The 15,299-nt window shown below is 37.0% G+C and overlaps 1 protein-coding gene across 3 annotated transcripts; it reads left to right on the top strand.

Annotated features, from left to right (window-relative positions):
* The first annotated feature begins 12,117 nt into the window (after window positions 1-12,117).
* Window positions 12,118-14,231, top strand: LOC120339997 (mitochondrial inner membrane protease ATP23 homolog). Of its 3 annotated transcripts, none has more exons than XM_039408258.2 (2): window positions 12,118-12,222; window positions 12,725-14,231. In XM_039408258.2, exon 2 carries the CDS (start codon window positions 12,997-12,999, stop codon window positions 13,669-13,671), a length of 675 nt encoding a protein of 224 aa, XP_039264192.2. In that variant the 5' UTR covers window positions 12,118-12,222; window positions 12,725-12,996; the 3' UTR covers window positions 13,672-14,231. The 3 variants fall into 3 exon arrangements, with proteins under 3 accessions (XP_039264192.2, XP_039264185.2, XP_039264200.2); XM_039408251.2 differs by having other exon boundaries at window positions 12,217-12,313; XM_039408266.2 differs by lacking the exon at window positions 12,118-12,222 and adding an exon at window positions 12,466-12,485.
* Window positions 14,232-15,299: the final 1,068 nt, after the last annotated feature.

Below are 15,299 nucleotides of genomic sequence, written 5' to 3'. Positions count from 1 at the left end.
TCGCTAACGCCGGCGATCTCTCTCCTATCGTGATCGTTGTGGCGAGCTATCGAGAGAAATAGCTTGCTCGATTTCGGGTGATCGTCTGCGCGTTTTGGACGACCATCCGCATACTTTGGTGGGCCATAATACAGTAATACGCCACTGTGACGTCGAAATGACGTAATTTTTCAGTGACGTAGTTAGGTGGGGGTTAGGATTGACATATGCAAAAATTGTCGAGCCAGGTCAACTTGAAGTACGTGTGGTACTAAACTATACCAGACCCCTGTCTGTCTTCCATTTACCGTACCGTACCGTAGAACTACTACCGTACTACAAGCAACTAACTGGACTGAAGCTACATAACATATTTTGAACCACACAGCCAAATTTCTTTTTTTTTTCTTTTTTTTTGCCAAATAAATTCCATTGCCAAACGGAATTTTCGTATATTAATTTTATTGTCGAATTAGTATAATTTGCACCCAATTAAACAATTTCATAATTTCAAAACACATTGCCCACAAGTTCAATAATATATGTAACAATTAAAATATAAAACCATACCATTACCGGAGTTTTGTATCATATATAGTCCAATTTATATCCATTGAATACCAAAGTTACCCTAGCAGACATCTCTCTCGTTTTAGGAACGGTAGAATAGGGTTGCCAGAAAACGATTTAACATTGCGTATAAAACAAGCTGCGGAAAATATGAATGCTGGGTGAAATTCAGTTGCCAGATTTATGACCGATTATAATCACTGCTTTCCGTATTCCACGTAAACTTTCGTAATTTTCAATTGCCGGCCACATTTATAAAAGTGATAAAAAGGAAAACACATAATACCATCATCTCGATCAAAGTTTAATAGACTTTGTATGTCGGAAAAATGATATGATTTCTTGTCAAACATGGCCCAAACAAGAATTATACATCAAAATCACTAAATATCGGTAATACACCCAAAAATTCTGCACTTTCCGATGACGGGCCCCACTTTTAGATAAGATATCTCAAAAGAGCATATTGTAAAGTCATCTCGAACTAAGTTTCATAAAATTTGTATGGGGGGAAGATATAATAATATCTTCTCAAACATGGCCCAAACAAGAATTTTACATTGAAATCAATAAATATCGGTATTAAACCCAAAAATTCTGCACTTTTCGATTACGTGCCCCACTTTTAGATAAGATATCTCGAAAGAGAATATTGTAAAGTCATCTCGATCCAAGTTTTATAAAATTTGTATGGGGGAACCTATAATAATATCTTCTCAAACATGGCCCAAACAAGAATTTTACATCAAAATCACTAAATATCGGTATTGCACCCAAAAATACTGCACTTTCCAATGACGTGCCCCACTTTTAGATAAGATATTTATGAAAATATTGTTCGTTTTTTCCAGTTATTGTGGCGTAATGAATCAAAAAATAATTATTAGAAGCCGGTAACAAAATGAGTTTTACACAGTGTAATGTATTGAAATTATAATGATGATTCGTGCAAATGTTAACATATGCTAACAAAAATTATTTTTAGACAAAAATCCCGAATCTACACAAATAACTACTGAAAGCATATGTATGTATGACTTTTCCTTGTTTTTGAAGAATGATTTCCCCGCTGTAGGTTCTTCTGTTGGAACTGGGACAAAATTAATCCCTACTTCTAGTAGATCGATTTCTCGACGAAGGAAAAATATCATCTGGAAGCCCTTCATCTTCGACTCTGTTTCATCCTTCAGCACTCAGTCCCACCCACCCCCCGTATCTTTGGTGTTCTATGCCAGTGTGGTTGCTCGGCCAAAAACTTCAGTTTCTTTGCAACCAGCGCCATGTTTGCGTTCCTCTCATTCCCGACCATCTTACGCAGCTGTACTTTCTCGTGGACTTCGTAAAGCCTGTCCAGACGTGGTTATCGAACCCGTTTCATCATATTTGAAGACCAATTCTTCTGCACCGTGCGGCTCCGAAACCATCATTTCAAGGAGCCCAACTCTGGGAAAGTCGTCGTCTGACGTTTCCGGCGATTTTAAGATTGTGAAGAGTAGACGGGCAACGAAGACGAAAATTGCTCAGAAGATTGTACCAATGAAGAAGACGGCGGGCCAATCTCGTCAAATTGTGGCCCGTACAAATGATGTACGTTCAGACTCTTCATTTTGTCTTCTTCACACTACTTCTTTGTCAAAACAACATCGCCGAAAGGTCTCTACGGCCTCATCTTTCACTACTTCTGTCGTTTCTACTGGGGCTATTTCTGATATTACTATGCGGCCAAAACATACTAGCAGGTCTTTTTTCTCCTCCTCCCTCTTTTAGTAGCTCTGATAAAGTTAAAAGTAATTGTCCCATTCCACGGAAGAAGTTACAGAGATCATCTTCGCCTGATAAAAATTCTTACCCTTCTTTAATTTATAAACAGCCGGGCGGTGTGTTTTCCAAAAACAAATTGTCAACTCAGTCGTTGGTAACTGCAATAAATGATATGGGATCATTTAATCCAAATTCCCGAGCAGACTGGAGCAAATTAGCAAAACTAATTTGGAACAAAAAAATTGCCAAAGGTGAATTGAAAAATTATATTCGAAAATTGCGACATTTTTGGAACAATAACTCAAAAAAACTGAAAATCAATGAAAATTCATTTCCGTACACATCAGGCGATGGAGAATTTAAAAATACCAAAAGGGATGACCATTCTTCTGATTTTCATTCTGAAATTAAAATTAGCAATTAAAAAAGAAAGCACACTGCCTACGTCCCTGGAAGAGAGCTGTGATAACAAATTGAAGCAGGTTAGTAACAATTCATACATATTTTTAGACGCGCATGGAACTGATTTTGATGTAGGTGCGCAAAGCTCAGTGCAAGCCCATGGTATTTGGAAACGTGAAAATCCAATAAAAAATGCAAAATTTAAAATGAACACCAAAAATTGGAACAGTCTTTTCAACTCCGTTGCTGGGCGAAAAATAAAAAATTCTAATTGGGCTGATGTTTTTAGAAAAGCTATCAAAGAGAGTGACCCTTACTGTTCATATGCATTTCGATGGCACACAGTAAATTCTGGAATATTGGCAAATCGTATTTTTGCTTGCAGTGGGCATTGTTGCTTCACAGGTTGCTGTCGCAAAATTTCTGTAGTATCCTATCGCAGAGACCTCCGCATGTTCCATGTTAGGTATTCGGGAAATAGGTATCACGTTGGTATTAAATCAATCCGACTTAAGGGAAAACGGCGGAAGGAATTGAAAGAAAAATTGGTTCATTCTCTTCCTCGTAATATGTATTTGTAAAAAATTGGTAATAGGGACGATGCTCCGTCACAGGCTGTATTAAAAAAGGCGCGATATGAGGCTAGAATGGTAAATGTCCCAGATTTCAATAATCAATGGAATTCGCTTGACTGTTTAAGAAAATTTCAGGCCGAAAAATGCAATAATAAGTTAATTCGTGGAACCTTGCAGCAAATTTCACGAGTTCCACCAGGTATTATGTTGTGGTCGGAACAGTCTGTAAGAATATTTAACCATAATGCTCAAAATGACATAATTTATATTGACGCTACTGGTGGGATACTTCCTTTCGGTGCCCAAAGTCCATATTACATTTACGGAATAGTAACTCGCCATCCCCAAAAAGGCAAGTCCCCATTTGCTGTTGCAACGTTTGTTACGAATCGGCACAACATTGCAAATATTTCGAACTTTTTGTCACAATTTCGTTCTGATGTTTCGAAATTGACCAAACGATTTCCCGTAAGGGCTTTTATATGTGATGGTAGTATGGCCCTCATCAAATCAATAATTCAAGTAATAATGCGCCAAAGTCTAGAGGCCTACATATCGCGCTGTTATTCGGTCATTCAAGGCAGTGCGAATTTGGCTATGCTTTCCCGACCCTTTCTTCACCTATGCACCAGCCATACCATGAAAAATTTTAAGCAATTAGCTTGTAGGGCTCCAAAAGTCAAACGGGAACTCGTGTATATATTTGGGTTGCTTGTTTGCTGCAGGGAAATGAAAAAACTTCGTAAAATCGTTTACCATTTGACAATAATATTAATAGCCCTGAATTCAAATCTTGTTGCTAATAGCTGGTCTTACTTGAAAAAGCGTATCGAAAAACAAAATATTCCATCCCCACCCGAATGTGTTTTCAATCAGGATGCATCGGATGAACTTTTACCAGATGCAGACTGGAGTGAGAGAAATCCTTTTACCGAATTACTACTATATCTGGATATTGCTAGAGCTACAAAAATTGCTACTGACGCTGGTTTATGTGGTTCAAACTGTTTTTATTGCCCGGAAGTAATGACTGAATTTAAAACCTTTTATGTGCCCAAAATTTGTCTGTGGGGAGCTTTGCTAGTAGGTGATTTGGGCAGGTATGGTAAAACAATAGGCTATGAAAAGTATAGACAATTTTACGCTAAATCCTCGGTCTCTAACAAACAGAACTTAGCAAAAGATAATCGAACGCGGGGAATCATGGAGATGACTTACACAATATGGTCTTTTGAAATATCTTATTTAAAAGTGGGGCACGTAATCGAAAAGTGCAGAATATTTGGGTTTAATACCGATATTTAGAGATTTCGATGTAAAATTCTTGTTTGGGCCATGTTTGAGAAGATATTATTATATGTTCCCCCCATACAAATTTTATAAAACTTGGATCGAGATGACTTTACAATATGCTCTTTTGAGATATCTTATCTAAAAATGGGTCAATAATCGAAAAGTGCAGAATTTTTGGGTTTAATACCGATATTTAGTGATTTCGATGTAAAATTCTTGTTTGGGCCATGTTTGAAAAGATATTATTATATCTTCCCCCCATACAATTTTTATGAAACTTAGTTCGAGATGACTTTAAAATATTCTCTTTTGAGATATCTTATCTAAAAGTGGGGCACGTCATCGGAAAGTGCAGTATTTTTGGGTGTAATACCGATATTTAGTGATTTCGATGTAAAATTCTTGATTGGGCCATGTTTGAGAAGATATTATTATATCTTCCCCCCATACAATTTTTATGAAACTTGGATCGAACAATATGCTCTTTTGAGTTATCTTATCTAAAAGCGGGGCACGTAATCGAAAAGTGCAGAATTTTTGGGTTTAATACCGATATTTATTGATTTCGATGTAAAATTCTTGTTTCGGCCATGTTTGAGAAGATATTATTATATCTTCCCCCCATACAAATTTTTTGAAACTTAGTTCGAGATGACTTTACAATATGCTCTTTTGAGATTTCTTATCTAAAAGTGGGGCCCGTCATCGGAAAGTGCAGTATTTTTGGGTGTAATGCCGATATTTAGTGATTTTGATGTATAATTCTTGTTTGGGCCATGTTTGACAAGAAATCATATCATTTTTCCGACATACAAAGTTTATTAAACTTTGATCGAGATGATGGTATTATGTGTTTTCCTTTTTATCACTCTTATAAATGTGGCCGGCCATTGAAAATTACGAAAGTTTACGTGGAATACGGAAAGCAGTGATTATAATCGGTCATAAATCTGGCAACTGAATTTCACCCAGCATTCATATTTTCCGCAGCGCGTTTTATACGCAATGTTAAATCGTTTTCCTGCAACCCTATTTTACCGTTCCGAAAACGAGAGAGATGTCTGCTACGGTAACTTTGATCAAATTTCGTCAAAAGTCTAAAATCTCAATCGCCAGGAAAACCCGAACAAACAAATCAGGAAATAAAATCAGCTACCTTATTTTTGCCAAATAAATTCCAATGCCAATGACTAAGAGAACACTCTACAATTGGTCAAAACTACGAACTGACATTGATGTTCGATCAGGATAAATAAAGTGGCATTCGCCAGATAGAAATCCATTTCAGCCTGGATTTCTGACCTGGCAAGAAAGGCCAATTGCTGCTGATCCTCTAGATACACCTGCAAAATATTTCTTCAACTACTTCCAACCAGAAATATTTCAACTTTTTGCGGATCAAACAAATATTTATCACTTGCAAGCAAAGGGCAGAATTCTTGGAACCAATTCAGTCGAAATATGTCGCTTTTTTGGGGCGTCGATTGTGATGGCTAACTTGGGTTTCCCACGACTTCGGATGTATTGGCAAAAAGTGAATCGTGCTGACAAGATTGCTGAATCCATGCCCGTTAATAGATACTTCCTGCTTCGAAATAGCTTACAGGTGAATGCGGCTAGACAACCTCCTACTGGAGAAAATTGTAAGTTTTGGAAGGTGAAGCCAGTTATTAATGCAGTTCGAAATCGTTGCATCCAGTTGCCTCGTGAGGAATTCAATGCGGTTGATGAGCAAATGATTCCTTTCACTGGTAGAGTACCTGCTAAACAATTCGTCAAAGGTAAACCCAATCCTGTTGGTCTCAAGAATTTTGTTATTTGTGGTAAATCTGGGCGAGCAGTCGATTTTGAAAGTTATCAAGGTGCCGGCTCAGGATTTCCGGAGGAAACTAAGCATCTTAGTCTTGGTGCATCTGTGGTTCTACGCTTGGTGGAGACCATACCAAAACAAAAGAACTACAAAATCTGTTTTGACAATCATTTCACCGGAATGCCACTGATAAGAGAATTAAAATCAAGAGGCATTCATTCACTTGGAGTTGTTAAAAGCAATCGACTGATGGGGTGTGAACTAAAATCTGAAGAAGACCTCAAGAAGAAAGGAAGAGGTGCAATCGATTGCAAGGTACCAGACAAAGGTGATATTTGTGTAGTCCGTTGGATGGATAATGGCGCTCTAACACTTGCTTCAAGCTTCGCTGGCGTTGACGAAAAAGATCAGGTGCGACGGTGGAGAGCCAGCACAAAATAACACATCATGGTAGAAAGGTCAAATACTAGGGTTGCAATGGAAGAAGTAGAGTTAAATGCAACAAGTGCAACGTCTTCTTGTGCCTCACAAAAGAGAAGAATTGCTTTTCGAGTTTTCATAGCAAGTGAACTTTTAAAACAAAAAAATTTGAAAAAAATCTTAACAGATCTGTGCTCTAGAAACTTGATTTTTTAATCAAGATATCATTTATTTAGGTCGTTTTCACAACTTTTGTGCAACAAAAGACAATTTTAAGACGATTGCAAGTTAACTGGATGTTTTTTTAAGAATTTCCATTTGTTGATTTCTTTCAATTTTTAGCGACTTTTTGTCGACTTTGACACAAAGTGTACATTTGTACACATCCCCTAATTTGCATATGGGAGGGAGAAACTTTTTTTTTAATATTTTTGTTGAAGATGACCAAAAATGAGTCAATTTGTAATAAAAAATAATTTTTTCCTGAATTGGATATATGTGCGTGACTGAAGGGGATAATATCATGAAGGCACATCAGGAAGCAGCAGAAATGTATATTCCACTCAAACTAAGAAAGAAGAAAACAATTATATGAAAAAAAAGAAAACATGGGGAAAAGGGAAGCGCTATATCAAGCATTTAAAAATAGTAATGATACCACAACCAACAACAAGCGAGTCATGGAAAAAGCAAAATCAGATCTCGACAACGCATACACAACCGAACAAGAGAAGTATATTGGAGAAAAACAAGGGAGTTGGAAAATACAAACGACACGGGCCAAGCAAGACTAGCTTGGAACATCATCAACCAAATTACTGGCAGGAAACAAACGAATATAATCTAATATGAACAAAATATAAACAAGATCAAAGCAAATAACTCAGAAGAGCGAATCGAGCTGTGGATGGAACATTTCCAAAATCTGCTAGGACAACCACCGACAATAGATGACAAACCAATCAATAAAGTTTACGATATTCTACCCATAGACACCAAGGATTTCACAAAGTCAGAGATGCAGAATGCCATTGAAACAACGCAAAACAACAAAGCGACAGGCCTAGATGGGATACCAGCAGAAGTATGGAAACTAGACTGTCTGAAAGACAAGCTACTTGAAGTCTGTAATAAAGCATACAATGGTGATGTACCAACTTAATGGAGAAAGGGTGCAATTCTGCCAGCCCCAAAAAAAGGAGACCTAGGAAAAACAACAAAGTACAGAGGAATACCTCTATCAGCAGTCTCTGCAAAGATCTACAACAGAATGTTGCTGAACAGGATATACCCGCAAGTAGATAGTAAATTGAGAATAAATCAAAACGGACTTAGACAGAACAGATCAACAGTGGCCCAAACTCTCACACTACGAAGACTTATAGAAGAGATAAAGAATACGAATCTTCCATCAATACTCACGTTTGTCGAGTTTAGCAAAGCCTTTGGACTCTGTACATCGAAGAAAGCTAATAAAGATACTGGCGGCGTACGGGATCTCTCCCAAAATAGTAACCGCTATTAACATGCTATGCATGCACACTACTGCTCAAGTCATATCTTCGGACGGAAACACTGAGTTTTTCGAAATACTAGCTGGAGTACTACAAGGAGACACCTTGGCGCCATATCTCTTTTTAATCGCTTTAGATTATGTATGAGGCAAACAACTGAAGAGGAACAAAACCTGGGATTCATCCTCGATAGAGCTAGGAGTAGGCGACACCCAGCAAAAGTAATTTGCAATGCTGATTTTTTCGGATGACTTGGCATTAATGACAAACAACCTAAACCAAGCGCAAATACTACTAACGGGACTGGAACAAGCAGCAAGGCAAATAGGACTACACATCAACGGCTCCAAAACGGAATACATGCTTTTCAATCAGGACAATGGAGAATTAAAAACGATAGGCGGAGATGTGCTGAACCAAGTAGAGGACTTTCGATACTTGGGAGGATGGGTAAATACCTGCTCAAAGGATATTAGTACCAGAATTGGAATGGCCTCGTCAGCACTATCCAAACTAGAAAAAAAATTGGAAATCGGGATTGAGGAAAAAACTAAAGATAAAGTTTTTCAGAGCTGCAGTTGAAACTGTTCTTTTATATGGATCAGAAACGTGGACTCTTACTAAGTCAACAAGCTGGACGGGGCATAAACAAAAATGCTTAGAGTAGTTAAAAGAGTAACATGGCAGGACAAAACTCCAAACAAAACACTATATGGTAAATTACCAAGCATCACAACCATAATAAAGGAGAGACGTCTTAGATTCAGTGGCCACTGCTATAGAAACAAGAAAGAAATCGTACATAAACTGATCCTATGGGAACCAAAACATGGGAAAAGAAGCGTGGGTAGACAGCGACGTACATACATTGATCAACTTGAACGGGACACGCGGATACGCCGTGAGAATCTTGCCAGTGAAATGGAGGACAGGGAAAGTTGGAAGAAGATTGTTATAGCAAATGTTCGACTGTGGTCGCATTGATGATGATAATTTATTATTATTAGACAAATGGCAACAGAACGTAAAAAAGTTGACGCTGAGTGCAAATTGTTTAATGACGCAGAAAATATTTAAATGATCAGTCTTCACGCACTGCTTGAAATTTAAATAAAATATGTGAGAAAAAATGTGATTCATTGGCCATTTCTTTGGTTTTTAATTTTCTAAAAATATGTGCGGCCCGCCTATGACTTGCAACCCTTAACTATGGCCCGACAACGACAAAAGGTTACCGACCCCTGCCGTAGGGCCTCACCCTAAATATTGAATGAATCGCCAAAGGATTTTCAGTTTAAAAGATGCATATTTTGCAGGTCGCGGGGCTGAGATTCAATCGTTGCTCCAGTTGTTGGAAAGCAGCAAAGAAAAGAAATATGTAGCAATGTCCACGTGATAGAACCTAAATTGCCTTTTACCCCAGCTAAAAACCACTCCCAAAGCCTTGAAAAACATCAATACTACTATTATCATAACTCAATATTCAGTGTTTAATCACATTAGTAAACAAGAGAGCAACGCTCAAATATATGGACACGTGGACTAGAGCAAAGCAGGGTTTACCTTTGACGTTACCGGTACCGTACCCTCAAAAAGTTCCGGGTTTTCAGTCGCAAGAATTTTCACAGTCAGCCGTCACGCTTGGTGGATTAAAAACCGTGTTCCCATAATTAAAAATTAATACAGCGCAATTTTGGATGAAATATTATATCTCATAAGATTCATAGAAAATCCAGGAATAAATGAAAGTAATAGCCTTCTGGCAAAAAAATCAATCTTAAACCACTGAAAATTCCAAAGCAATTGGTCCAGTATTCGAAGAGAAAAGCGATTTTTTAATGATAATGACGAAAGAAAATAACAATAACAACAAAATTTTAAAACGATCGTTATGGCCACTAAACGTGTCCAATAAAATAATAATTTGTATTTCCATGGATTATTGAGAAAAAAATTGGGTACTCCAGAAATATGTGTACCAAGATGACGGACATCGGAACATAGTATGTGTGCCAGGTTAGGCCATAATGTCAGGTACAAATTCTACAAAACTCACTAGGTTAGTCCCTGAACTCGTAATAGAACTAAAATAAGTTGGACATCTAGTAGTAGCCTCGTATATATTTACGGTTTGATTCTGTATATTCTTGCTACGCAAAACTCGGTGATTTTTTAGGGTACCGGTAGCGCCAAAGGTAAGGACTGCTTCGCTCTGGTTAACGTGTCCATATATTTGAGCATTGCTCTCTTGTTTATTTGTTGTTCATATAAAAGTAATATCATGAAAAGTGATTCGACATATTAGTATTCAACCACATTGTGATGAAGGAAATTCAGGACTGGATACTTTTTTAAAATAATTTCACACTTTGTTGGGCTAGTTGTCTAGCTACGCCGATTACCACTAATGCATTGGTTATTGAAATGAAAATATTATAGACTATATTCATATTGGTACCAGGGCATTTGGGCAATGGTTACCGGGCTAGCAGTCCAAGCATCTGAAACAAATAACTGGTTAACTAATTGCATACCCGACATGAACTGGTAACCGGACGAGAGTCTGTGCGTCGTCATATGATTTATCCGTTTTATCGCCTTCCCTCTCCTCGGGATAAAAATTGTAAATCTGACAGGACAAACGTCCATTGGTTTCACAGGTGGTAATGTAGCAATACTCAAACCCAAGCGTTTATATCGAAACACTGAAAAATTTTGCTAATTTTATTGTTTTGCCATTTTATTCGAACCCCATGTATCACTGTGTATATTTTTATATATATTTCCAATGTTTACGTATATATTCATTAATTACTGATATTAGTAGTACAACTGAGTTTTCTTCTATATCTATCATGTTGACATCAATTTTCCCTATACCATTCTCAGGGTATATCGTGATTAGCTGAAGCCACAATCCTTCACATCCACATATAACATTGATATTATTTGTTGTTCTCAACTTTTGTGAAAATATTACTGGTTCTCGTTTTCCACAAGTCATCTTCAAATTTGAATCGACGGGAATTGACATCAATGACCGTATCGCTCCCTTCTGCCCATATCAAAACAATTTCATTGCTGTTCCTTTTTTACTGCATTGTTGACTGTATTTTGGGGTTCACAAAATAATAAATAACTCTCTCTCTCTCTCAAAGTACAGGATGAAATGTTCTGGGGTCAAGGGTCGGGGAAAATCCATCAGACAGGTGACCAACTGACCAGTGACCACTGTGAAGCTAGCAGCCTCTCCAGCCAGAATATTTTTACTCATTGAATATAGTTTCCACGCGCATATAGTATTTATTTATAGTTACATAAAAAGGCTAATAAGAATACAATTTCACCACGGGAAAGTTTTTGTTGGGATTCATTTAACTTTGCTTACAATCTACATGACTATATGTTGATAATCTTATGCAAAGTAGACGTAACTCGTATTTGGCGATTATAATGATTTTCAAAGCCCAGCAGCATGTTGTTTCGATCAAGAGGGAGATTTTATTGTTTTAAATTGAAGATATAGTCATATAAATTATAATCAAAGTCAAATGAATTTCAACAAAAACTAAGAATTATGTGAATTTTACGATTGAATTTTGATAGTATTACTCATGTTTGACTTAACTCGCATATGGAGATTATCAAAGCCCAGCAGCATGTTGCTCCGGTAAAAACTTATAATATCTTTAAACTTACAATTTTTATGATTGTATCTTTCATTTGAAATATTGAAACCATCCCTTCTCCGTTTCTTTACTATATACAGTATTAACAAGACAAATCATTGGAAACATTTAATTTTAGGCGTGGATATTCTCTGCGATTCTGTCAGTCCCAATTTCGTGTTTTGCTGCTAACTTCACAGAGATCTGGAGATGGAGAGGAGCCAACAAACGTAAGCTACAGAAATACACTCTTCTGACATTATTGTTAGTGATCCAAGCGCTGTGCAGCAAGGCTTTTGAATTGAGTAGAAAGGTTAACACGTTAGTAATTATGTACCTATTTGCAGTTATGGTGATTGGAGTAGGCCTATTACCTATATGGCTTTGTCTGTCCTGGCTTATTGGCACAGGATTAGTTGACGCCTGACGACACCGGTACCAAATGACGATTGTAAACTTCCGGTACCATTATTCTTAGAAGTTTGTTGTGCAGGTTAAGGTTTTGTGTTTTTACATTTTACGGATCTGAGCACAAATAGGCTATTGTTAGTTGTGTGTAACTTTGTGTGCTTATATGTATCATGCCTCCCCCCCCCCCCCTGTATGTCAATTTTTTTTCACATTTACTATGCACATGCCACAGTCTTCCTCAAAGTGCTGAAATTATTAGATGCTGAGATGGTTTTACTGTTTTAACTTTACATAATACAGTAATATTTTTCCTATTATCAGGTTTTGCTTATTTTTGAACATGCCACATGATCCCAAAGCTTTTATAAAAAGTCGAAATTATCTTTGGAGAGACTTGCCGAAAGCACTGAGGAATTGCTCAAACGAATCATTGGCTTATGGAACTTGTGTTAAAGAATGGGACAATTTACGTAAGGGAGATTGTGGAAGGGAATTCACAGCCCTAAAGCAGTGCTTGAATAAATCATTGAAAAAGAAGTAACTGTTCTATAAAATTTCTACCAACTTGGAGTTTGTCCACAGGTGTATGAGACATGACAGAACAAAGTTCTTCAGATTTTTTCATGGTTAAAAGTAAATCGAACTTAGCAACACAATATTTATTAGATGCAGTTTTATCAGAAAAAAATGAAAGGCCTTTTCTCAAACTAATGATGCGAGCAATGAAAGATGCTGGATGTGCAGTCAAACCAAAAGTACATATCGTTATTGAAAAATGTAATGCATTTCATGGATATGGCGGTTTTGATTCGTCTAATAATGAAATTGTGCTTTGCGAAGACAAATTTGGTTCCATTGCTTGGTCCGAACCAAAACAAGTTATGGATACGATATTGACTCATGAATTAATCCATGCTTTTGACCACTGTCGTGCAAATGTTGATTTTTATAATAATCCCAGGCACAGTATGTGTAGTGAAATAAGAGCTGCAGCCCTGAGCGGACAATGTACAATTTCTAAGAAACCAGGAGCAGCCGTACTTGGTGGCATAAAGAAATATCATCAAAGATGCGTTAAAACTCAAGCTATGAATTCTTTTAAAGCTCTTCACTCGAATTGGTCTGAAAAAGATTCCAAAAATTTGTTAGATTCTCTGTTCTCCATATGTTATTATGATACAGAACCTTTTGACAGGATACCTTTAACAAATAAACAAGCCTTTTTTTCATACAAAGCATACATATCTAGGAATCGATATCATGTTTGAGTAATATTGCGAATATTATACTGGCATTTCTCTACCATGGGAGAAGTGCTTTTAGGTCGTAAAGTTATTTAGTCTATAGTACTTTGTTACTTCAAAGAAATGAATTCTAACTTTAGTTCTGTCCAGCATTTTCCATGCATGATCAAAAGCAATCAATAAAAAAATTCAGTAATGTTTTGCGGGCTATTCAGAAAAATTCAGTTCAACGACAAAGCTAGGTCAAACGTGTTTAGCTCGTCTTCGTGACAAGATGAATTGTTTCCTAGACAAAGCTAAATGTTATGAACTGATATTTCTGCTCTTCTTAAAAATGACAATATATTATGTAAATACTCAATCCTTATGTTTTAGGTATAAATCTATATTTTGTTGAATTTGAGCAAGTTCGATTTGCTATGTTTGCACCCCAGGTTGGGATTCACCTATTTCTAACATGAAGCTTTCAGAAAAATAAGCACTATCTAATTTAAAAGCCGCCATCAACTGCGTACTTTGTGTGCGTACTTCACACATTGCAATTTATGTTGTATTCATCCCGATGATAAAAAGGATATAGGAGACATTCGTTTACAAATAAGAACATATCGGAAAATTAAGTACAGAATATCTCAATATTAGTGTGTCAAAGTATGACTACGGAGATAGACAATCCCGACTGACGGAATATTGTACGATATTAGCGGTACGAGTACACGGTGTAGTTCTACTAAATGATGCATCTGATGAACACGGAACGACAGCAGGGTCGATATAATTTCGGTACATCTTCGTTTCACTTCATGTTATTGTCGTGGCTAGGTATGTGCGCCGGATAGCCGCTGTGGGAGTCGATTTGCCCGCTCAGGTTCTATTGGAAAGTTTGATATTCGTCGATAGCGGGAGAGTTTATTTAATTTGTCAAGTCGAAAGACAATATACACGCATACATAAATGAACAAAAGGTTAAGGTAAATGACTGAGTTGTAGTTGTATCGCCCAATGCAATTGCAGGCAACAAACAAGCGCACAGGTTCTGTGATGTCTTGGGTATTACCAAATCACCAATAGACAGAAACATTACAGTTTATTATACGGCAAAGACGTCAGTACAACACAGCTTAACGCTAGACAGTCTATTAAACATAAGAATGAATTACAAGAACGCAGACCGGTAAAAGCAAGGAGCGATTACGAGAAAACAATTATGACATCATAATTACAAATCTAGTCCGCGTTAAAAACAACAAGCTATGACGTAATTACACAACAGATTCAATGTATGTTACTCGTTGGTAGAGACAGAGACCAACGACTAACATACCGTAGAGACCAAGAGATTTACCGATATCAACGAATTCCGTTGGTGAGTAATCGTACGGGACAGACGAGGTAAAATAGTGAACAATATTAACAGTGCATATTATTTCGGCTTGAAAAACAGATAAAATTGATGTTTGTGGTTCTATAAAATACTTGAATTACTTGCTTGGTACGTGTGCAAAAATATGTGTCATCACTTTCAATAATTAAATTATGCTCATATATGCAGATGTTTCGCTGTGCATAAGCACTGGGAATCGCGGTTTTACATTAAAAAATTCACATCAGCTGGCAACTAATTTAAAATTATCTGGATACGATCAAAAAGA

Source organism: Styela clava, chromosome 4 (assembly GCF_964204865.1).
Source record: "Styela clava chromosome 4, kaStyClav1.hap1.2, whole genome shotgun sequence".
Taxonomy (NCBI): Eukaryota; Metazoa; Chordata; class Ascidiacea; order Stolidobranchia; family Styelidae; genus Styela; species Styela clava.
This window is presented reverse-complemented; position numbering and strand designations above follow the sequence as displayed.

Coding starts and splice junctions, on each gene's coding strand:
- LOC120339997 (XM_039408258.2), top strand. CDS start 12,997: ATGACAGAACAAAGTTCTTCAGATTTTTTCATGGTTAAAAGTAAATCG.